At 42.4% G+C, this 26,117-nt stretch overlaps 1 protein-coding gene across 2 annotated transcripts in view; it reads right to left on the bottom strand.

Annotated features, from left to right (window-relative positions):
- The window catches only part of RASA3 (RAS p21 protein activator 3), a 198,070-nt gene that overhangs the window by 131,309 nt on the left and 40,644 nt on the right, over nt 1–26,117 (bottom strand). For both annotated transcript variants that reach the window (XM_019529614.1, XM_019529615.1), the window contains exon 2: nt 4,682–4,799. In XM_019529614.1, coding sequence (XP_019385159.1) covers nt 4,682–4,799 — 118 coding nt within the window. The remainder of the gene's footprint in view (nt 1–4,681; nt 4,800–26,117) is intronic.

Genomic DNA, 26,117 nt, shown 5'->3' with positions numbered 1-26,117 from the left:
GAAGTGGTGCTGGCTCCTACCCTGGGGGTCTTTAAAAGAAGGCTAGATGAACACTTGGCCAGGGTCATTTGACCCAGTATCCTTTCCTGCCAAGGCAGAGGGTTGGACTTGATGATCTGCTCAGGTCCCTTCAGACCCTACCAACTATGAAATAAAGCATTTCAATTTTCTACACACTCGTGCATGCACAACCTAACTGTTCATATATCTGCACATTTAAGGGGAAAAAATAATGCCAAATCAGGTATGAAATAGGATTTTTTTCACCAGCAACTCTTGATGTGCTAAAAGTGCTTAATCTTGAGTTAAAAAAGACCTTAATTGGTACATTTACATTGTCAATAAGAGTGGGGAAATACATAAACTTCTGTATTTTGCTTCCATGAGTTCAAAGTCCGTATTACTTTGGGATTATCCAAGTTCTGGCAGGAATCCTAAATGCATCAGAAATTGAGAATCAGGAACCTACAACTGCAGAGCTGCCACTTTCTGCTTCCCTTACCTACAACTGCAGTCAGTACATCAAATCCAACTGATTTCTCGGCATGTCTACTTTTTCAGCTTTATTTCATTTCCTTATCCTAATAGCTCATTGCAGTGATGTACAGAATAGGGGCATCAAGCCCATGCTTGGTTATTACACCAAAGAGTTCCTAGGCAGGAGACTACACACAAGAAAACACATACTGCTGTGTTTAATATTACATTGGAGGGATGTACATAGGCCCTCAGGGCACACTAACCTGGCCTGTTTGGTAATTTACAGCTACTTACTAAATTCATTTGATTTAAACCAGCAGCAAAGAATGCAATAATACAAGTGGTTGGAGATGACCAGGTAATTTATGAGGTGGAGCCCAAGAGGAATAATAAGCTAGCACAGCACTGTCTGAAAAGCACTTGAAGAAATAAATCTTATGAGCCTGTGTGCTTGTTTTACTACATCTTGAAATACAATCTGGTTAAAGGCTATATATATTCTGTGTACTCTTCACTAAGATAACAGTAATTTCCCCAAATAAAGAAAGACTCTAGAGACAAACCTAACCCTTCCCATCCTGAATTTTCATTTGAGACTGAGAAGGAAATGCAACTGGTAGCAGTACCTAGAAGTCGGTGCCACAAAAGTTGAAGTTAAGCTCCCAGGAAATTACTGCGTATTCCCTCACCTCCCCCACCCCCAGAGTCAAAAGCCCAGAGGAAGAAATGTTCCTAGAAAATTTTAATTTATCCTTACCCTCGCAGAGACAAAAGCCTAAAGGCTTATCCCAGACTACCTAGGAATAAAGGTCAAGGGAAGAAAGAGCTAACAAGGAAGGAGATATTCCCTGCTCAGCACTACAGAATGGAAGACCTATCACTCTCCAAGAGAAGAGCAACAGTTCAGAATGGCTTTGGTGGATTGTTAAGACAAAAACAGATGGCATTTTCCCCAAGGAAAGCTGCTTTTCCTTATTTATTCCTAAAACCTATTTTTATTTTATAGGATATTTTCAGTGGAAAATAACTGAATTATTTTAGTGAAATGAAGTCTAAACTAAAATAACAAACCCTTCAGTGACAGAAGAAGAGTATGTAACTTTTGGTTCTGAGCAACACAGTTTCACAAACTTGAACGAGGACTAGATCTGAGTGACAATTACCGAACTACTTTAAACAGAACTGATTTTGAGCTTCAACTAGATATGTTTTCAATTAGAGTAAGAACAAATTATCAACTTCAGAAATAAGACCTGATTATCGCAATTACATGTAGCCACCAGTGGTCAAAAAGTTGCGCTATGCATCTGGCTCCTCCACCTGCCATTATTCCATATCTTACTTACACTGGGAAAAGACCAAAAATAAAGAACGCAAGAAAAATTTTAAGTGCAGACAGCTTAAAACTGTGTGGATTAGTGCTTAAGGGCAAGCTGTAAAAAGTAATGAAGGTGACTAGCCAATTTATCCAAATGCAAGACAACTACAAATTTAAGATGGCCCTTCAGTAACAGGATTCTATACATAGAAAATTATAACATTTATCATTTTTCCATAAATAGAATTAAATTATTGGAGGGATAATCCCTGCCCCACCATTGCAGCAGGGAAAGCAATAGCAAGAAGACAGACAATAGAAGGGGGAAGGGTGCATGATGGGAGGGACGGTCAAGCAACCTGACCCTGGCCCCTTGCCTTCCTTCACCTTGCCCCAGGGTGCCTGTCCCCCACACCACATGCCTTCCCTATGCCTGTGTGCGCCAGCACTTGCTCCCCACAGGTGGTGACTGCCCCCCACTACTTCTCCCACTCACGCTTGCACCCTCTGACACCTGCACCCTCCCTGCCACTGCTTATCTTCCAGCTCTGGCAGGGCCCTGACCCTACTCCAGCCTGGGGCATAAAGCACATGGTTGCTCCAGTCCCAGTGGCAGCTGTGTGGGCTGGAGATTCTTCCAGCACCACTGGACTGGGACCAGAGCAACTATGTGCTGCAGGGGGTAGGGGCAGTGGTAGGTCAAGGCCAGAGCCAGAGTTGCAGCAGTCACCCACCTCTCCTGCCATCTTGTATTCAAATCGAAGACAAGGGGCCCTTCACCCCATGTTAAGTTGGGGGGGTGAGGAAAGAAACCTTATCTTGGATTCAAGTAAATATGGTAAGCCCAAGACAGTGATCCAGACCAGTCTCATCCCTTAAGCACCTGAAATAACCTAGGCATTTTACCTCAAGTACTTGAATCCCTAAAGTTCTCCACATATGGAAAGGTATTGCCACCTGGGTACACTAAACATCTCACCACCTCTCTCATGTGTAAGGCTACAAGGCATTCAAGACCTAGGCATTCTCATTGCCCATGTGTCCTGATCTATTAGGAACATACTTTAATGCACACTGACAGCACTGAGTTCAGCACAAAGCACTGCAGCCATGACCACTACCATCCAAAAGCATCCAGATGAGGAGGAATTCACTTTTTATGCAAGTCTAGGAGTTACAGCAGTCATCCAGAAAACAGAACACCAAGTTCAAAGCTCGCTTAAGCTCTACAGGGTTCAAACCAGCATCGTTCCCATACCAGGAGAGGACCCTAACCAGAAGACTAGGCCAGGCTGCATGGTGGCACCCTCTGCCACTCTTATGGCAGCTGAACCACTATACAGACAGGACAGGAGGACACGTTCAGGAGACCACAGAGACAGCAAGCTAGAAAAGAGCCTGACCCTGTGGCCTGAACTCAGAAGTATAAGTGCAGAAGAAGGTTTGGGGATGTGAACGAGCACCTAGCTCAGGGCTGCAGGCAGATGCTCAAGTCCAAGGGAGAGGCAGGATTTCAGGTTAGATTCTAACAATGGTCACATTTAAGACAGCTACTGGGAGAAAATAATCCCCTCCACTCCATCTCAAAAGGCTACCCAGCAAGTTGGGGTCACAGGGAAAAAGCATGACTCTTGTAGCCTCTTCTTATCTCTCCTCTTCATCTGAGCATTCCAGAGAGATGTAATAATTTCACGAACAGAAAACATTTAATTTACATTAAGCCTCTTAATGCATACATACAAAGTAGGGAAAAGCAGTGAACTCATCACCATCTGGGGAATTTATCACAGTAGCTGCTTTCCACTTTCTCCCCCTCACACAAATACTGTTTTCACCTATTTTCCCACCATCCAACCTTGCCACATCCATCAGTGCAGAGCCCCACTATAATTTTCCGATCCACTTCAGGAACAGCTGTGAAGTCATGAGAACAGTAAGCAGTAACAACCCTGACAGCTGGATTAAATGGTCCTGCTTTTTGGCTGTCAGTTTTGAACAAGTATCATAACAAGTAGGCAGAGCTGCATGCACTGTAAATTCTTGAAGATGATTTGATATGCTCTGCTTCAGGACAAGAACCATTTTTTTTTAAACACATACAAGATAAAACAGACTGTTAGAAACCAAGACATGATGCCTCTATTTATGCTATTATATTATTCCAACAATTTAAAAATCCAGTAGGCTAAGGGTCAGCAACGTTTTTGACCAGAGTGCCAAAAACAACCCAACCTCCACCCATGCCTCAGCTTAGCATGCTAGAGGCAGGGCATCTGGGAAGGACCCGATCCTCATTGTCAGCAGCAGGTACATACATGCCCCCGGGCAGACATCAGAGGAGGAGCTGGGGTTGCACCGGGCAGCTGCAGCAAGTGGCAGGCCGGCTGCAAACAGCTACGCTGGGCTCCACAACCCTGGCACCAGCTCTGTGGCTGTATGCGTGCCCTCCAGAAGGAGGGTGGCAGAGGCCAGAGTTACACTTCCCCAGGCTCCTTCCCGCCTGTGCGACTGGAGGTGCGCATGAAGTCACCACAGCCACAGAGCTGGGGCCAGAGCTGCGGAGTCCCATGCAACTGTTTGCAGCCTCCCAGCTGCAGCAGGCCTGAGCTCTGGGCAGCTGCTGCCTGCCACAGGGCCTGAGCTGCTTGTAGCAGGGCTTGCAGCTTCCTGGCCACCTGCTGCTGGCTGTGGCATGAAGAAGAAAATGGCTTTGCATGCCATGCTCTGGAACGTGCTGGGGATTGCCAATTTCTGCAATAAGCTGTTCTTCGTTGCACCAAAATAAGTCTATCTGGAAGATTACATACACTTTGTATAAAACAGAAATGTTCCATGGTATTAAAAAAAGCAGACTGAATACATGTGCAAACAAGTATCTGTTACCATAGTGACTTCTCCACTATTTTGGTCCTGAAAACCTCCTCCTGGTCCAGGTTTACTGTACAGTAGCAATCCCTCATCTTGTTTGGCCCTGGATATGTAGGAAGATTTTTTGCTTCTCCTAAAGGAAAGAATAAATAAATCAATCAAACTTTAAATAGGAAGAGATCATAAGTGGGGGAAAAGCACATGATTACATTAAAATTGTACAGATCAGTCTTCTATTATCTAACCCACTTTATTTCAATGTGCCTCAAGCAAAGTGTACTGTAAGATGAAAATGGTCAAGGATAACATTTTCAAGTGTCCCAGTCATTTTATCAAAAATGTTATTGAACAGTTAAACCAGGGAATTTATAATGATGACTTTATCCACAGCTCTGCTACTCTCCAAGATGAAAAAAGTGACTTGGCTAAGGTACAGTGCCAGGAGGTTCAATAAGACTCACTTCATAAGAGTACTTTGAAATCTAATTCAAAAGTCTAATATATATCTCCCTGAAATCTTTGGACATGGGTGCTGTGCAAGTGCCCACCATTAAAAAATGACTCAGTCATTACTCCTTTGCTAGTTTTAGAGCTACAGACCGGAAGTACACACACACACACACATACTCCATATTAGAAACTAGAGCTGAGAACTGGATTGTAATCAAAGAATGAAAACTTATAATATTTTTAGATGTCCCTAATTTTGTACTAAATCCTGAAATAACAATGGAATAAGTCTCTCCCTCAACTTTTCCATCAATAACCAAAATTAAAAACCAAGTTTGCTCAGCAAAATGACTGTCAAAAGAAAAGTCTAGGAAAGGAAACTGGATAATTCTACCCAGAACTCTGCTGAAACACCTTAACACCACTTAGCAGTGTTTACACTTCAAGGACATGCCTTGATTGCTCTTTGAAAGTTTAAGGAAGCATCCACTTCGCAGGTCACCTCGTTTACACTCCACTTCTTTGGTACCAACAGACTGTTATGAGCTGTGGCATGTAACAGAGCATACTCCATTAGTAAGGTACAGGGGGGAAAAAAAAAGAATGAAAACGCAAAATTACTTGCCAAATAGATTTCATTCCTCTTCCTTCTAAGCTTTCTCTCAGACACCTGCAGCTCAGGGTAAGTTTGTTCTACAAGGCTCATGCCCTTTTCCAGTCTCCAATTCTCAAAAAGCTTCACTATTAACATAACCAACTTCATGTTCCAATCTCTTGTTAATTAAAAACATCCATTCTGCAGACACTGGGCCAAATTCAGAGATGACCTAAATGGCTACATAAATTAAACAGCACAGCTGGATGCAATGTGCATGTTAATGTTGCAAAGAAGACTTGCAGCAGAAAGGGCAATTAGAAGTCAGAATCTGATTAAGCAGACTCCTATACCCTTATGTAAGAGCATAAAGTAACATAGAATTTGACATCTTTCCTTGCTCTATTACTTCTTCTGTCAAGTAGTTTATTTTTAATTGCCATTTGGCTTGCATCTCAACACCTGTGGATGTGTGGTACAGAATACGCAATAAAAATTGCTAGCATTTGACTGCCAACATAAAAGTTATGTGATAAATTCAAAAACCTTAAGACAGAATGTACAAAACTGCAGCTTGACAAACTTTTTGTCTTCATTTTTACAGCTGGAGAAAGACTATTGTAATCTGAAGGGTTACAAAGTGATCCGTATAGCTACACTTCACATTAGATTTCAGTTTTAAACAAACTCCTTGAGACACAGCAGGTGCAGCATGGAGACATTCTTCCAGTTATAGCAATCAGGATCAAGTTACATGGGGCAAGTACAATTTACTATGTGAAATTTACTGCAATCCAAAAGATACAACTGTAGCTCCTGTAACAACCTCAAATGGTGCATCTCAAACTAACTCCCATCCTCACCAATTCACCAGACCTTACAATGGACTCAAATGCCTGTTGTGCCCCTACATCAACAGAACACATCATCACTGGATCAAGTAAGGAGTACAACATCCAAAGTTCACCTGTCAGTCTACCGACATTACATAAATCATTGCCTGCTTACAATGCCCAGCTGCTGTCTGCCTCAGACAGGGCAAACTATGTTTAAGAATGGGTGAACACCAATCTGACATCAACTCCAGAAAGACACAAAAGCCTGTGGAAGAACACTTCAGCCTCCCTGAACACATCATCAGTGGCCTCAGGACTGTTGTTCTCAGGCAGGAGTTTTGTTTTTGTTTTTAAGTTTCAACAGGAAATTGTAGAACAAGAAATCATGCACAAACTGGACTGTGTTAACTATGGTTCAAACAGGGACTATGGATTTTTATCCCGGGACCTGGAATAGCTGTTATGATCCCCTTTGTTTTTATGGATACTTTCTTTGTACACCTCTCCCAGCACCCTTGCTCCTCCCTTCCCCTCCCTCCTGCATTCCCATGTATTGTATTCTAATCACCTCTCTACTTCAGGGGTGGGCAAAATATGGCCCATGGGCTGCATCCAGCCCACAAGGCCATTCTATTCAGCCTGCGGGGCCCCTGAAAATTTATAAAATTATTATTTGTCCATGGCTGCCTGGCTAGGCTGACGAGGCACCAGCAGTGGCAGGAACCAGAAGGTGCCAGCAACAGGACGGAGGAGGAGCAGCAGCAAGGCCTGACTGGCTCCGCCCCACCCTCAAGCAAGGGCTTCTGGCCTATTGACCCTGGGGCTGTTTCCTGCCTCCCTCCACCCCAGAGCGCAGTCAAATAAGAACAGTGGGGAGGGGAGGACTGCCAACAATCGCCCCTGTCCACAGGGGCCGGGCTGGCTCCTGCTGTGGTCTGCAGTCCCCACCATGCAGCTGGGAACCATATGCTGCCAGAGCAGCGAGGAAAGAGGAGAAGTGGTGGCAGCAGCAGCAGGAAGGTGGGGAAATGGCAGCAGGAGTAGCAGCCAGTGGGGCAGGCGGGACTGCAGCACAGAATGCACAGAAACATGCATTTCCTTGGCTAGCCCGACACCAGCACCTACACTAAGCAGGTTAAAACGAGAAAGAGGTTGTTAGTCGTGTTAGCCTGATGTCAGGCAGAAGTACGGTAGCCATTGGTTCCATTTTATAATCAGACCGTCCTGTTTTTAAACCTTTTGCCCCTGTCCATTTCTGAATGACGAATGGACAGCAAAAAGTCCTGTTTTTCAGTTCACTGGTGGAAAAGAATGTCAATCATTTGTCCTCATGATTCTATTGGCTGCGCCTAGAGGCAAGGTGGTGCACAGCCAGGAGAGGGGCTCTGACCCAGCTAGGGAGAAAGCGAGGTGGTGGCTCTGCTCCTTGCTGCTGACTGGCCAAGGGGCCTGTGGCCCCACCCCTCACTGCTGATTGGCCAAGGAGGCAGCAGCCCCACCCCTCACTGCTGATTAGACAAGGGGGCCTGCCCCTCATCAAGGGCATGTTCTGTATTCTGGGGATGTGTCAGCGGCCACCTTAGGTAGAAGGCAGGGCAAGATGGCTTCTTAAAGATTATTGGTTCAGAGAGGCATGAGCTTTGATCAACACCTCCTGACTTCTGTGTAGACATATCTATAAGCTGTGCTCTAAGAGGTCATATTTTATTTCTCTTTCTCCGTGTTTCAGTCAGACATTTTCAGCAGCTTAAAGGAGCCCCCCTCCCCCCCCCCAAAAAAAAACAAAAAACAAAACACAACTGTTTTTCACTTTCTGTTCTCACATTTAATCTTGTGCTGGGCCAGCCTCTTTTGAAACTTGCTCCAAGGGGAGTTTCAGCAAGATGCTGAGTGATGAGGACGCCTCCCCCGTGGTGCTATATGATTTACCCTTGCAGGTTTTGTGAATTCTGATGATCCAAATTTTTCAGATTTACAATTAAATTTTAAAAGATTAGACTGAATTTTCCCTATCTTCCTTCCCTCTATTTCCAGACATTTTTAATTTGCAAATCATTTTTTCTCACCTGAACAGTTTTCTTTGGCAGTATTACATTTAGCATTATTACATTAGCATTTTGTACAATGCTATTCTGAAAATTTGAAAACAATGGCTTTGAGATCCATTTTTCAGAAAAAAAATTACTGAAGACAAACAATGCAGAAGTAATAACGCATAGGGAGTTTAAAAAACAGACACTGTGCAAGATATCGGAAAAAAGACTATTCACGTATTGAAAAGAAACTAAGAGCAACAAATACCAAAATCTTAATGGTCAACACAGAAGAAAAAAAGAAGGGACAGATATTTGACAGCTTCTATTGGCTGAAGGCCTTAATAAACCATGGATGCCATAAACAAAGGATTAACTCACCATCCCCATATACCAATTGCGTTACCAACTTAATTAGTGTCAAAGCTTATCGACCACTAATTTTGTGTCAACTCAGATATATACCAATATGTATTTATTTATTTTTATTACAGAAACATTATCCGAGTTTAGTGGATGGTTTGGAGGGGAAAGCAGGAGAAACAAGGAAGGCATAGTTAAGAATTATGGGTTAGCTACATAATCTGCCTAGTTGGCAGGTTCTCTCTGTTAACAAAATTAGCCCCTTCAGAATGTCATCTGCTATCTAGTATCCTTTACACAAGCGGTTCCTTGCGTATCCAATATTTATAGCACCATACAATCTTATTGCGCATAGATTTGCAACAAAGGATATGGGCAAGCGTACACTTGTAGAAGCTTCAAAAAGGAAGGGGCAGTAACTACTCAGGAACATGCAGCAGCTCTTATGCTGGAAGTTGTGTGTACACGATCCTGAAGCAACACAAGAGCTAAAAATCATCCTACCTTTGACTCTAGCTAAAGCAAATCAAGAACCTAGTCTCTGTAAAACTGTACTTTTGAAGCAAACTATCAGTCTTTAGAGCTACATGCCTAGCTTACTCTTGTGTTGGTAAGCTTTAAGTATAATACAAGTGATATTTGATTTACCAAACAGGCAAAAGAGAATCATTACCTAACACAGCTTGAAACGAAGTCAGAGAAACCAACAGCTGAGCTTCCTGTACCCTGGCATTTCATTTCAGGGACAGAAAGTCAGGCACAGGAAAAAAAACAAATCTGAAAAAGCCAATGTATACAAGCTATGATCAACAATGATTCACTTCACTTCAGCAGCACTGAGTACACATCTACTGAACAAGCTCTTTGCAAGCATGTCAAAAATAAAACAAAACGATGGTGTAAGCCAACAACAGAAGCCTTCACCCCATGTTCTCAAAGTTTCAGAAACTGTAACTTGTTCTGAGGTTTTCTACTAAACATCTTTGATGATATCATTTTCAAGGTAAGCTTTCTCCTTCCCTACCCCACAAAACATCCACGGATCAGCAAGGAGTCCAAAACTGTTATAACAAAATGATGCATTTCCATTGTCATTTATGTGCCAAATATTCCTCATGCACAGAATCGGCTGCCTAAAGGGTAGAGACAGACATAACATTTAAAACGTTTAAAAAATGCAGCTATACTTTGGAGCGTGGACTACCAGGCCTCCCACCCCCACCATGCCCCCAGCTGGATAGCTTCAGAATCACCACAGCTGCATGCTCTCCTGCCAGAGGGCACAATAGAGGGGCTGTAGCCAAAACAGGGATTGAAAAAGGAGAGGAGCAGAGCAGACAATCAATGCAGTTTGACAACCCCAGTCTCCTTGGACACTACAGGTCTGCTCTCCACCACTTCCCAAGGTGCGAGTAGAGTTGATGGCAGTGAGTGTTCTCCTATCTGCTCTGGCTTGGTCTCCTGGACCATCCATCCCCACTACTGGATCATGGGGTCTCAGATCTCTGAAGTCCCAGGGTGGGGAGGAAAAATATGTTCTGGTAAAGCAGAAACAAACTGGGCAAGCGACTACTCACTGACACTATTCCATTTGCTTGTGGGTAGGGGAAAAGAACAGAGCACTGTGGGATGTTGGAGGACTCGGTCACATTCTGTAGACTGTGCACATGTAAATGCTTTTGAAGCACTTCTACATCATATCTGTTCCCTTCAAGGTTATTTTTTGAGCATTTCCACCAATTTTTGGACTGCTTCAAGGGGCATATAGGTCTGCACAGCTGTCTCAAGCTGCTGCAAATGTCTGAACCCTGAAGATGCCCCTCAGTAAAACAATCAGGTATTAGTAAATCTGCAAGCAGGACATGGTGCAAAGTCAACCACCAGCAGGATGTAAATGTTCTTTCCCAATTTTAGGATTCCATCTAATAAGCCTTATAACAAACCATAGGAATGCTTGGCCGTGGAATTAAATTTTTTAAAAATACTAACATTTAGGCATACATACAGTTTGCTATCAGTTACCTTGTTGGTGCCAGTACATCATCCTTTATAAAATGTAGCTAATTATTCCATTCTTGAAGGATTGCACTGCTTTAGGAAATCAATATGCAGATGAAAAATATGATAAATATAAAAAATGGACAGAATTAACTTGCTTCTGTCCAAGTTTAAAATTTCTACAAAACATCACAAACCAATACAACTGAAAAAATTGTGTGCCATTTAAGCAAAATAGAGAGCACTTTGTGTATGGGCAAGCATGGCAGGATTTGATTTTTTAATCAGTAAGCTTCAACAAGCATTAATTTAACCTCAATATTTCCATCATTAATGATCAAAATTTATGGGGACGTAAGAATAGGCTGCTGCCACAGTGCCCAGGCAGGCTCCTCTGGGCATAGCAAACCCCTGGCTGTAGGAGGTAAATGCCAGTGTAGCAGCTGGAGGTTTCTTTGCTGGGGAGCAGGGAAGTAGCAACCACTGAGAGACAAAAAGGAAAGGAGATGCTAAGCTCAGCAGCAGTAGTGGGCGAACAGCCCAGCAGCACAGCAACTTCCCCCATGCCTGCTGTGTGCTGGGCTGGAGGAGAAAGTGGGCATCTTTGTCTGTGCACATGGGCGGGTATGCCCCCACATCCCATCAATCCTGAAAATTAAAACAAACAAACAAAAACGATAAAAATCTAAACAATGCTTAAAAATAAACATTGATTTTAGCTATTGAAATTGTTAAATAATCAAATCCTACCAAGCCTATGTATAATTGATTTAACTAATTGCCCAGCACAGTCAAACATTTGTGTTGGTCCATCACATTGATGAAAAAAGGGAAAAAGAATCTGCTACTGCTATATAAGAAAATTAAATTAAAACTACAAGACTGACAGAGTCAAAAAGAGGTACACGACTGCATGTTCAGACACTGTAAATAAGTGCACCTCACATTCTATAAACCATGCATGTACAGATTACTGCCTTTTCCTTTTATGTAATGATGCCTTCAGGTTATTGTGTATTTTATGTTCAACCTGATTCACAAGTGCCATATTATCTAATCAAACATGGCATAAAAACAAATTCTATTAAAAACAAATAAAAAACCTAGTAGTGATTAAAGGTCTATTTCCTTGAGTAGATTTCTCTTTTGTGCTTCATTGTTTTACCTCTGAAAATTAAATGAAGCAAAAACTCTAAATGTGCCTGTGCATACACCCTCAGCTCTCTAAGAAAGAGACAAGCTGCATTAGATTAAATCAGGTTGCAAACAGCCATCTGTGACTTGATTTCGGTAGTCTGGCAAACTAGATTTTTTTTGGCCTGCCAGCACCTTGCTATTCAATATAACAAACTGATTATTTCATTGTAAGGCTCCAGGAAAAAAATAAAATTTGTCAAAGGAGAATTAGTTTTGTTTCAAGCCCCAAATTCATATGAGCAAATCCCCAAGTCAACCTCTACCTCACGCTTCTCCATTTTTGAAAACATCTCACAACTTCACCATCTCAGATGCCATCTCTCAAATTTCCTTTTGTCTTCACATTTCACCAGAAACAAAATTTGTTTGCACATTTGCTCCTGGGGATTTCCATTTTAAATATGTAAGTGCCTTACACACATGACCAGAATGTTTGAGAAGCTATGTCCTCTGGGCTATGCCTGGGCCTTGCTATCCTTGTGGTCTTGCATCTGAGCAAATAGAAGGTACCAGTAGTGTCATTAAGGTAAAGTGACTGGGGGCAGAAGTGGCAGGGGAAGGGAGGGAGACCTAATACCAAAATTAGGTCCTAATTTTGTGACAACTGGATGTTGCCACTACCACTTCCATGCATCGTTTCCCCAGGTGCCCAGCTGACTTGTGCCCTCCAGAGGCATAACGGTAGCAACAGAAGTCCCTCAGTTCCCTCTCATTGCGCGTGGCAGCAAGATGGGACTAGCAGTGGCTACCGCCTTAGCTTTACTTGGTCAGAATTCAAGTTTGTTACTCAGGTTCTCCTTGAATTCCACTTGACATTTCATATCACAGCCACCAATAATGGCAAATCCCAAACCATCAAGCCCAGGTACAGACATTACATTTCCATGTGTATAAGTGATTGGAAACTGGTCTATACCCATAACAGAACAGAAGTTTGGCACAGACTGGCTTAAAAATCGCAGAACCCAGTCTTCCCCACCCACACCAAGGATAAATGTGTGTTCTGTTTGCTGCCTATCTAAATTATGCTGCTTACAGAAAACTTAGATCGATTCTGCCTCTGGCTTTTTGAATGTCTTTACCTAGCATAAAATTTTAAACCCTGCTTGTCTGGCAACTGTGCAGTTCTCTTCACAGATGGCTACAGCCCTCATTTGTTTTCCTTTGGCAAGAGCCACTTCCTAATTATCGCTCAGTCTTCTGATCATTCTCGACAAGGACACGAAAAAGAAAATCTTCAGATGGTCTGAATTCTTTTCATGAAGAAAATCTCATTTCCTTGGACACTAAGACTGCTCACAAAGGCCGAGTATCCTCGCAAGACAGGAGATGACTCCCGCTGTTAGTTCCAGCCCCAAAAATGGGAACCATCCCCAAAAATTGTACAGCAAGAATTCTGTCAAAATACACCATTACCATCAGAACCAGGACAAAAGCAAAGAGTAATTTTGTACTAACAGCATCTCTGGCACTGAAAGCAATTTTTTCCTTGACAATTAGGAAGCAGTGAAGACAACTGCATCATATCAAAATTAGGCCCCAATTTTCTCCTTAAGCCCCCATTTCAGTACAGGGGAAAATGTTTCCAAGCTGTAAGCTAACAAAGCAACAAATGATTGAAGCAGCTGTAGTCCTCTACCAAAGAGGACACCTCAACTCCAGAAAGCACCAAGCACTATAGCTAGCACCAGCAGTGAAAACTCTAAAGGTGACAGTGCTCTACCACTGATGGAGGACATCTTACCTTTCATAACATACATCAAATTCAACCCTTTTTGTACCGTCTACTGCATCATGACTGATGGCATTAAGATCTCCCCAAAAATCAACACCCCCAGTAGGGAAGATTTTTTTTTTTCTTTTCCCTCACCTCATTATACTTCCTCTACACCTTTCAGCCAAGAATATTCACTACCTATTTCCTTCTGGAAACTGTTCATCCCTGTGAAGTGCAAACAATTTTAGACTACCAATAATGGCCCACTCAACCATAGCCACTATTCTAGCTGAATTAGCTAGACTAGGACCCATCATTAACAGGAGTATCAAATACATACGTGGCCTGTGGGCTAGATCCAGCCCACAGAGCCACACCATCCATCCCGGCAAGCTACTGGCAGACCAAGGAAACTTGTGGGTGGAGTTAAAGAGGTAGAGACGAGGCTCACTGTGGAAACTGGGGCCCCATCAGATATGGCCATTGGTGGCAGGGGAGTGAGCTCAGGCTGTGCCAACACAGCCCTGGTTGCCCAGTAGCCCATTACTTGCATCACCTCTGCTGCAGCAAGTGGCAGCTTGCCCCACTGCCTCAACTCCCCTTGCCAACCCAACCTGCAAAGAGCCTCATAGTCCAGATCCAGCCTGGGACCCAAGTTGAGGTCAACACCCCTGATCTAAAACCTCTAGTGCCAGATTCTCTTCATTCTTCATCTAAAGGCTGACAATATCATTTTAATGAAGCATGAACTTTTACAGAGCAATCTTCTATAGATATGAAACCTGATAACCACCTGACCAGAGATGAAGAGAAAGAATCACAATAACTAGATTTGTTCTTTACAGCATCTCCCAAAGACCTCTTCTTTTTGTCAACTAACTCCTGATGATTTTCAGGTCTCAAGAATTATTCTCTGGTCTTGCTCATGCACTGGCTTCCAGTCTCAATTTCTAATATAAGCTATTCAGTATCTTGTACTTTACTACACAAGGTGGGATAGAAATATCCACTGAAGAGGGTAGCCTATAAGCTACTAAAAAGTTCCTAGCAGACCTCTGTTACTCTTATATCTATAAAACTTGAAGCGTTGCAAAAAACAGTCCAGGACATTAGTCAACACCCCAAGAAAAACTAAACAAGCAGGCTTATTAAGAACAGCAGCCAAGAACAAGGACTACTAAAAAGCTTAATTTATTTGGGAAGAAAGCCTACTCTCTTCCTTACTTGCTTGCCTTTTGCTTACTTTGTCATTCCCTCTCCCCACTCCTTCCCAACCTTAAAATCGTCACATCTCTATTTGTGACTCTCTCTCTCCTCATCTACCAAAGTACCCCCGTCAACCCCATACTTGTATTTGAAACCTACATTTTCTATTAATGCTTTGTACTGCTCATTTCACTCACTTGGAACTGCCAAATGTAGTTTTATTTATAGGCTTTTCCAAAAGATTATTTCAGGGAATGGATTTAAAGAAGCACCATCTAAGTCAGCGGTCACCAACCAGTGGATCTCGATCCGTCAGTAGATCTTGGAGCGGATCTGAGGCTGGGATGGGGGGGGCTGAGCGCCCACGTGCATGCACGTGCACGCCCCAGACCAGGTGAGTCCGTGGGAAAAGGAAGGGGCAGTGGCTAAATCGAGGCCCTCATGTTGAGGGATAGTGCCGCAGAGGCAGTAGGGCCCCAGGTGAGTGGGACTTACCTGCTTGAGAGATGCGCCCCCAAATAATTTTTTCTCCCTGTCTCAATCTGCACCCCTCTTTCCCTCCCCACAGACTTACCTGCTGGGCAAAGGGGGGAGGGGGGAGGAGGAGGGCAGTGGTGCACAGTAGATGTTGGGTTGCTTTTAAATGCAAAGGTGATCTCCTACTTAAAAAGGTTGGAGATCACAGGTCTAAGTTCACCTGGAAAAGATAAACATGGTTGGCACCCTTACCTGGAAAAGGTGTGTGTGTGGGTATGTGTATGTATGTGGGGAGCTTTGAGGGGCAGTTGTTTTTTGGAATTTGTTTGGGGGTTTTTGTTTTGTCTTTCACTTGTTCTCTTATCGCATGCAGATTTGTACCACTAAATTATTTTGCTAAGTGATTATACTGATGGATTTTCTTCTCTTAATATTAAGCTAAGGCTTACAGGTTTAGCTTTTAAGATGCATTTTCTTTAATAATTTTAAAACAGGTCTTTAAAGGTAACAATTAAAATTTCTGCCAACTGACTTTTCTTCATTTCTAATGAAGCTTAAAATTAGCAGATGTTCTTGTTGCACACAAAGATGTCAACATAACTTACTGTTAACAGGATATGACAGGTTTAGAATCAGTAATTTACCTCCTTACTTATAACAAAGCATCTAGACATACATAGGAAATAAATTCAGTATAAAGTCAGTGATTTTTTTTAAACAGTTGGCACGTTTTATTGGTCAAATGGCTGATACTTTTTTGGATGGTTTATGTGCAAGCAACCCAGAAAACTGAAATATGCAAGACTACACAGAAGTTTCCAGCCTAGGGCAGATGATTAAGAACATATGCCATCTCTATGAAGGAAGAACGACACCACTTTACAGACAGGTTTTGGGCAAATACAGAGAATCAACTTTTTTTGGTTGCGCATGGGGCACAACACGCAGAAGAGGGTCATTGAACATGGGTTGTGAACGACGAGGAAGAGAAAGATCTCTGAACTGTTTAACCTTTACATTTGGCAGGGGTACTCTGTAGATCAACTCAAAGAGATTAAAAGCTTACCAAAAGTTAAAGAAGCCTAATTGCAACCAAGCAGGCAATTAATAAACAGTTTTCAGTTTGGAAATGCATTTCATGGACAAAACATATCACTACAGCCTCTTTTGTATGCTACAGAGGTGTGGTCTTCTCTTGATACAAAGTGGCCCGCATGGGGAAAGTCCTTGTTAAGCCATTCCTTCTCACAAAGCAGGCCAAAACTCACAAGTGTCTTTTCCCCTTATGGTGTTTAAGCCAACAAGAAGGAAAAGACAAAGGCTATAATCCTTAATCTTGTATTATACTGTTTGCATCAATATATTAACTACTGTAAAGACTAGCTCAGCAAGAGACATCCTACTACTTTAAACTATAGAGGAATAGGCTCTCTCCTCATTTTTCCACACAAAATGTATATGCATTTTACCATTTATGTTCATCTCAATATGCAGTATCTTCTAAGCTATGAAGTCATTTGCTATTACAATTAGATGTTCTTGTTAAAAGTCTCTGGAACACTTTTGTTGGCAACATTAAAGTGGAATGTGTTAAGCAAATACATAGCAAGCCTTGTTAAATGCTTTTCATACCTACCTTAATTTCCCCCCTTCCCCAACAATAAGCACTTCCTAGCTCTGCATGACCCTAATGGATTAATGAATTTTCTTATTTTCCCCTTTCACGTTTTCTGGGCAGTGAGGCATGTCTATGCTACGGTAATCCCTGTTGCAGGCTGAAAAGACCAAGGCCTTAGATTCCTTGTCAATTTATCCTTCTTGGGTCTTTCTACAATCCTCAGTACTATAGTATCCGATTACCCAATACAGATTCTTATAACACAACAAATGGAGGATGGTAGCACAGCAGAGACTAAGCAACTTGTTCAGAGGTTCACAGACAGCACCCATGGCAGAGGCAGAGAGTGAACACAGCTCTCTCAGGGTTCTTGATTGTAGCTGTGTTGGTCTAAGGACATAAGCAAGCAAGGTTCTTTGGCTATCTTTTATTAAACTAACTACATAATTGGTAAAAATATTCTTTGCAAGCTTTCAGGTACACTCTTCTTCAGGCTACCTCCCTATGCCTGAAGAAGGGTGTTTGTGCCCAAAAGCTTGCAAAGAACATTTTTTCCAACTATTTAGTTGGTCTAATAAAAGATATCGCATCTACCCAAAGAACTTTTCCTGCCACAGCTTTCTCAAGTGTCCTTCTCTGGGACCATCATTTTTTGTCCTGGAAGTTAGAAGAGAGTCTGGTGCTCATAGCAAGAGATTATCAACAGGCAGGCTATCATGCTAAGCCTATCTATGGGTAGGACTGCTGTATCAATTCCTGTGGTCAGAAATTCATTTGCAAAGAGGGCTATAGATTCTTAATGAGCTGGAGTGGAAGAAGGCTGCTTTTTACCATGGACAATACCTACTTATCTGAAATCATTGATGAATACTCAAAGCTTGCCAACATGGTGATGAACAGACATAAGAAAAGCAGACAAACACCTATGATGGAATGATGGAATAGAACTAAACCCTGATCTAGGTCTTCAAAAAAAAGAGAAAAGCTTCCCATTTTAATCAAAATTATCATAAAGTTATCCATATTTGGTCTGAAATTAGCTTTAAATTGACTCTCTCTCTCTCCTTACTTTCTTACAATTGTGAGGTATACAAAATTTTTGCTAAAAAACCTTCGTAAACATCTAAGCAAACTTATGTACAGAACAGACCTTACTTTATATAGCCACAAGGGGTATCATCCAAATAAGGCAGTAGCTTTCTAACAAAAGTGAAGCCATTTTCTGCAAAAGGACACTTTGCTGTGATCATTTGAAAAATGTGAGAACTTCCGGAAAAATAGCTCTCAAACTGGTTTTACTGTAATTAGTCTGCCTTGTTTTCTTGACACATTTAGTATAGTAAAATCTTCAAGTTTCTTTTGACTGATCCCATCCCCCTCTCCAACACATAGCAATGAGGAAGTGTGTGTGTATGGGAAAAGGAGGATGGGGGGAGGAAGGAGGAGTAACCAAACTGTCTTTTTACCTTTCAATACCAGGTAGAATCTTTAATTATTTTGCAACTGGACTTGTATTTTGAAGACTGCTGTTATTTTGGAATGAGATGCATCTTATGTGACTTCCCAGCTGCATGTGTTGTAGCTCTTAAGATTTTTCCTGGTATTTTTAGCATTGTTGGGATGTGGCTATAGATTGCTCTATGCCCTTGAAAATGTAAAACTGTGACTGTGTTTGAAGTTTTTGGCTGGTGTGTTTTTCTTTAATATTAATTTCCTAAAACTAAAACGGAGTTTTCTCACAATGAATACAAAGTTTTGAAGTCACTGAACATCTGCTGAGAGAGACTGGGAAGAAGAGAATGAAAGGGGAGGGAGAGGATGACTAGCAGAAGGAAGTAACATTATGCTTTTCCATCATGGAATTGTTCTAAGCAAACAGCTAGTGATTTATGCTATTTTTAGTAGGACAGAACAAGGCAGGAAACACAAGCAATAGATTTAAAACAGTCATAAATACATGATTAAAATCCTACATCAATTAAGCTGCTTCTTTTGAAGATGTTTTAATGGTATTCTAGTTCCTCCTCACATGGCTACAGTGTTAAAAAACCTGGTCAGTATTGGAAACCATCATGGGTAAAGTTCCTGTACGCATCCACAGCATTATCAAAATGAATTTTTTTCTTTTAAAATGTTACCTCTTTTGCTGTTGTGTGTGTGTGTGTGTATGTGTGTGCACGCATTTTGATAGCAAAAAGTCAGCAAGGCAATACAACACTTTTAGTTCATTTGTTTCCATGATACTTCACGGTGTTCAAGGAAATACAAGTATGTGGAAACAAGACAAAAATAGGAAAGGAACAATGGAATTGTTACTTTCCTCTTATGGCATTAACCATCCAATTCACAAACAAACAAAAATAGGGATTGTTTACATTCATATGAAAAATAAGACTTTTGGTCAATATTTGTAATATTGCCAATTACAAAAGAAACAAGTTGCAATTAAAAATACAATAAATGCTCAGAAGTTGAAAAGACGGCTGGAACAATGTTAGATGCAGTGTTTTCAAAAATTCAGTTCTCCCTAACTGCCGTTGCTATACTCAACCAGAAACTACTCAATCAGAAATATTCAAGTTAAATAAATCCTCACCAAACATCTAAGAAAGGCTTCCCTTAACCACCTCAGACCACTGATCTACCTTACATCACGTCCTGCCTCCAAGCGTGGTCAAACTCTGATGCTTTAACCAAAATGGGTTATACATGCGGCCTGCAGGCTCCTGCCCACTGCTCTTGTGGCACCCGTGGCTGGGGTCTCCAGGCTCCTCCTCACTCTTCCAGTTTCTGGTTCCCTCCCCAGCTCCTGAGCGGGACAGCACAATGCAGTGTTACGGGGCCAAGCTCCCCAAGCCACACATGCAACAAGGGGAGGGAGCTGGGCTGCATATGGGGCATGCATGCCAAAGGAGAGAGCCAGATTGCAAGCTGCAAGTGGGCCGTCCTTGTGATACATACAATTGAGAAGGGGTGGGACTGCTGCATGCATGGCAGGGGGAGCTAGGCTGCCCATGCTGCAGGGCAGGCTGCCTACACAGCCATGTGACAAAGTAAGTGGGAGGGAGGAGGCATTGCGCATACAGCAAAGGGGGAAGCTGGGCTGCATGTGACAGAAGCAGTTGGGGGGCAGCCCATGCAGCCCCAAATCTGTAGCCCACACTGCGCAAGGCCTATGGCTGCCCATAAGCGGGACAGTCCTATTTTAAAAAACAACCAGGACACATCAGGCCCAATTGTGGATTGACGTGTGTGTTTGGGGGGGAGGGGAATTCTTCCCGACTTCCGTAGAGGAGAAGCTGAAGCCCTAAAGCATGAGATTTGCTTACAGATTTGATACAATTCAGACTCGACTCTGTCAGAATTGGAGTCCTTTCTTAATGGAAGGAACTGCCCATGAACTGTGGGGTTTAAATTTTTTTAAAATTCATTTTATTGAGTATTTTCCAGAGCACAGGTGATTACCCTTAGGGAACTCAGTTGGGAACCAAAAGCCAGAAGTATAAACTCTGTGCCATTTATGTTAAAACAAAAGCTACTTTTTTCTATTCACAGAATTTAGGAACCTTCAAAACAAACCTGGAACATGGTCAGCAAGAAACGCTGCATATTAACTGACCTGTAATATCTACCTTCTGGGAGCATTTGTCCCCTTGAGTTTTTAGGCATGACAACAGATCAAAAACTGGATGCATGTTAGACATCTCCTTCCCTACTTATTCTGTCTGCTCTTGCCTTGGTCAAATAAGCAAGCACCTTAGAGCCACACCAAAGCTTGTGCATCCATCTCTTGCATTACTGGCTACCATCTTAACTTTCCATGGTACCCTTTTGGGCAAAGAGTATTAGACAGATCCTAAAATGTTATACTTCAGGACAATGGCATTCATTACATTTAGGCCCTTTTTAAAGGAAAGATATTTCACACCGATTTCCCAGAGCAGATATTTATAAAAGCATCGTACTTTTGAACAAAATGGCAAACAGACTCAGATCCTAGGCTGTTCTCACATATGTTTTTCTTCAGATTCTTCAACTATTCCCTGTATGGTGGAAAATCTTGTATTGGACAACACCATCTCTTCGGATGAATTTGTTTCCAATAAGAAGCTGTTTATAGTGTTACATTTATTTAATTCTAGTCTATATAAGTTATTAAATCTTGTTTACCACACATGTAGTTTCCTACATAACACTGACATGATCTCTAACCATATACCCTACTTACCCGTTCTTATGACTGATACTAAGTGGAACATGAAAGGGAATTTACTGCAATTGCCTTTTTCTCTTTTTAAACTACTCCAGCTTTTTCATTAAGTCACTGGATACACTCCATTGTTTAGCAGATAATACCGTGCAGGTGACACTGGTACACTTACAGCATATTAAAAGACTTGTCTTTTCATATATTTAAAATCAATGGGTCTGCACACTAGCAAAAATGAATTACATACCAAGTAGTACCTACTTCACAGAAAAGCTATAAAGATTTGAACAGTGCTATAGCAAGGTCTCATCCTGATAACTGAGAAATATCTTGCAGTGTTTAAGCTTCATTTTTTTAAAGTTGCTCACATGCTAGCTGTCTTATTCTGTGATTAATGAGTCTAAGGGCACGTGTCTACCTCCTCCAACTGCGGTAGAAAGCACTGCTGCGAAAGCACAGCCTGCCCACTCACTTCTGCTCTGTGCACGCCAAATGCCAAAAAAGTAACCTATATGCAGTTACAGGCACACACCCAGTATCACCAAGCACGCCCCAAGTAGAGAAGAGTGCTGGCCACATGCCAAACAGCAACTACTTTACATTTTTCAGTATTTGGCGCACAGAGAACAGTGCCAAGGGGGAAGGGTACGTAATCACAGCAGTGCTCCCTAGCATAGTCAGAGGCAGTGTAGACATGCCCTTTCACTCCAGCACAAGTTAGCAAAATTTTAAGTATCATTTGTCTACAGACCAATCAACTTTTTAGCAAAGAAAAACAATATATCTCACCAGTGAACGCCTGACCATCTTTACCACCAATCACCACCATAAGAAACTGAATTCAAACAGTCAGGGGGCAATAAGTGATGAAACACCACAACACTGAAAAAAACTGGACAGCTGACATCAGGATCCTCAGTGCTATCTCAGTACCACATCAGCAGGGATCCCGGTTTTCTACCATTTAAAAAAAAAAAAAAACATCCCTAATTTTCAGTTTAAAAATAATTAAATCCAAATCCACATTTTTCTGTGATTTAAGTGAAACACCACTATAGATATAAATCTATAGATAGATCTATACCTATTTATAGAGAAAGATATACATTAATGGTGTTGCATTTAAATAATGGAAAAGTGTGGTTTTGGGGTTGCTTTAAACCAAAAATTGGGGATTTTTTTTTTAAATCAGAGAAAAGCAAGATCCTTGCACATCAGCAATCTCAACAAGGATCTATTTTTCCCCTCCTTTAAATGATGTCATTTCAGGCTTGTAGTCAAATCGTTAAACATAATTCTAATGCAAATTAAAAAGAAGTTTGAAGATAAATACAAAATGCTTGGGATAGGCAAGAAAGCAAAAATCTTAAACCTCGACTTTTCCCTGTGCTTAGTCTATTGACAAAGCAGACTTTTCACAAGTGTTATAGAATACCACGAGAGGTATACATTTACAACTTGCCACTGCTGTCATCTGTTCAGAAAGATGTGTAGAGCTCTACCAAGTCTCTCCTACGCACCTCGACACAAGACAATAACAGAAGCAACAGAACATGCCAGCACAAGAATTTTTATGATGGCCAGTAGAATATGATATACTCCAAGCATAACCATAACAACCGGGTTTTTTGTGTTTGGCTTGCTCTGTTTACAGAAAGATGCATTGTATCTTTTCAACTAGAAAATAAATGATACTTTTAATTAAACCAGTTTTGAAATATGTCCCTTATTTATTTTTACATCCTTTTTGTTATATAAATTAAACTATAGGCTGCATACCTAGACTTGATATACAACATATGCAGCCCAATTCTAGGTATTTGCAGTTTATTTTCAAATTCCAATTCAGCGTTGTTAAAAAGGACTTTATTCAAAATGTTACTGGGAATATTTTACTCTCAACATTATCTGCAGATAGATGGTTCTAAATAATGATTTTCTGTTATGAGTTTGCATAATCTTCTTTACTGCTAAGTCCTCTATGCCCAGCAGAGGATGGACAGCTGCAATGCAAAGAAGAAAGATGAAATACAGAAGGCAGCCTCCACATACAAAGTGCATTAAACAATGCACTGATGACACTGAATAATACGAATCAGCATTATTCAATTAATCTTTAGCTTCAGATCTCAAAGAGTGTCTTACAAAAGAACGTGAACATCATTCTCTCCTTTCTACACATGGGAGAAATGCAAGCCTGAATGCTCAGGGTGGAAGCCTGAGGTACAATTCATTACTCAGGCACTGATGCCCCGAGTACTTTGGGCGAGCCATGTGGTGCTCTCTACCTCAGTTCCCTCTGAGAAATCAGAATAGTATTTTCTGAGCACGCAGGATGTGTTAAGAGTTAGGCATGGCACAAGACTTTGAAGAGCTCAGATACAATGCGTTATGGATAGGAACCTTACCCAATTCAAGGAAGCTGCCCCCCCCCCGCCCCGATTTCATGGGCAGAACACGGGGCATAGCAGCCATTTCACAGGTGGAGCACCATGGCCTCCCTCCATAACTGCTTAGCTGAGGGGCCCCAGTGGCCCCACCCCTCACTGCTGATTGGCTGCAAGGGCTGTCTGCAGTACAGCCCTGCTCCTCACCGCTGACTGGCTGTGAGGGCTGTTCATCATGCAGCCTCACCACTTGCTGCCACATGACAGGCAGCCCTCACAGCCAGTGAGGGGCAGGGGCAGCAACCATCTTGCCAGCAGCCCTTCAAGTGGACAGCCTCCCCTCCACCATTCCCTGCCCCCAGCAGGCTGCTGCAATGCCCTGACTGCTGGATCCCTTCAGAGAGCCAGCATTTTATTTTCTAGAAAGTTAGTTCCCCTATCATGGATTTTGGAGGCATTGCCTGCTTTCGCAGGTGAAGCCAGAGTTCACAAAAATCACTATTTTGGTAGGAGCACCTAATACGGAGGAGATAAATGCTATGCTTACAGAACACACTGGTAGCCAACTCTCCCCACTTCCAGCACAGAACATTTCACGAAGAAGAAAAAAAAGGGTAGGCTCTGTTAACTAAAATTTATTACCTCTGCAGATTGTTCTTCTAAAAAGCATATAATAAAATGTTTCCTTTGTGGATTATGTTTTGCATAGTAATTGTAAAAGTTCATCTTTTAATAAGGCTAGTAATCTAGTTCTAAAAGATGACTGCATAAGCCAGGCAAAAAATAAAACTACTGATTTCCAAATTGCCTGGCTCATTTCCTCTCACCCAAGTTCAATTGCTATTCCAAGATCGGTTTAACCAAAAATCTCTCCGCCCTTTGTGCATCTCAGTTTGAGTTATTAGCACCAATCAACCCTAGGGTTAAGGGATTATTTTTTTTTTTTTTAAAAAAGAAATTTTTTTTGGTGTTTTGTTTTATCATGAAAATAGTTGCTAATGGGACCCAAATATTTTAAACAAACAGATTATGTTACTGTATGACATTTACCTTTACTCAAGGGGGATAATATTTTGGGCCCTAAAAATGTTGAATTTCTTTTTAAATGTCATCCAGACTTTACAGCAGAAAGAAAAAACTAAAAAAAACCTGGTTTTTCTTTGTTGAAAAAAAAAAATGTTTGTTTTTTCAAATCAAAAGACAACTGTGTTTTCATAACTACAGGTATGAACCTGCTTCTAAGTCTGGGGACCACAGAAACCTTTTAGTGCATGTTCCCAACTTTTTAAGCCTCAAGGCTCCCCTCCACATATTTTCTGAATTTAAATCCAGCTCAGTGATTTTCAGCTCAGGAGGACAAAGCAGTTCCCACTGCTGAAGCTGCTCCTGCAGGGTCTAACATGCCAGCGACAAGCCCTGCAACTCCCCCCGCCCCCCCATTCTAGTAGTTGCATAAAATACGTTCATACTTTGTTATCTCACCATCACCCAGCTTCAAATATTCTAGCACAGGGGCCAGCAGCCTTCTTCAAGCTGCAGACCAGAATGACCAATCTCCTATCCAACATGGACCAGGTGGCTTCAGCAATGCTTCAGTGGCAGGGGAGCTTTCTCTATACCCACACCAGGGTTAGACAGCTGGGAACCACACCTGGATCACCACTGCCCTCCAGCCTGCCCTTCCCTGGATGCAGTGCAAGCACAGCTTCCAGTCCATAGGGAGCTGTTGGGACCAGGTATCTGCATCAGCCTGCTATTGCTTCTCCATACTCCCACCTCCCCTACCCTGGCTGCAGTGCTGGCACTAGGGTGACCATCTTTTCAAAATGCAAGAGTGGGACACCGAGCCTCCCCACCCCACTCTGCTTTCCCATGCCAGTCCCATGCACTGGGCAGTGGAGGCCCAAGGGGCATGGCAGCAGGGCAGGGAGCCCCAAGCCCACAGTGGTCAGCCTGCATCCTTCCCCACCCTGCACACAAACCTAGTGCGTCACATGCCCCTCCATGCCTCTGGCCCCAGGAGTGTGCACAATGGCAGGGAGCTAGCTTCCTGCCACCCCCGCCACCCAGATGAGCCACCCATGGCTCCATCCTGCATTCCTGCCCCAGGCCCCATGTACCACCTTGTCTGGGCAGCAACCCCCGCCCCCCCGCTAGCAACCCTGCCCCACTCCCTCCCTCACAGTGGGGGCCTCAATCTGCTCCCCTAGCCTCAGAGCCACATCACCTATGGCCCCCCTTCCACACACAGGCTTACCTGCAGGCAGCTGAGGGACCTGCACTCCACCATTACCTGACTGTATTGCTCACCACACGTGTACTTGTGCAGTCCCTTGAAACCAGCGGTTTCCTGCATTTTTCTCC

This window comes from Crocodylus porosus, unplaced genomic scaffold (assembly GCF_001723895.1).
Source record: "Crocodylus porosus isolate Cpor-Errol unplaced genomic scaffold, CroPor_comp1, whole genome shotgun sequence".
Classification (NCBI taxonomy): Eukaryota; Metazoa; Chordata; order Crocodylia; family Crocodylidae; genus Crocodylus; species Crocodylus porosus.
This window is presented reverse-complemented; position numbering and strand designations above follow the sequence as displayed.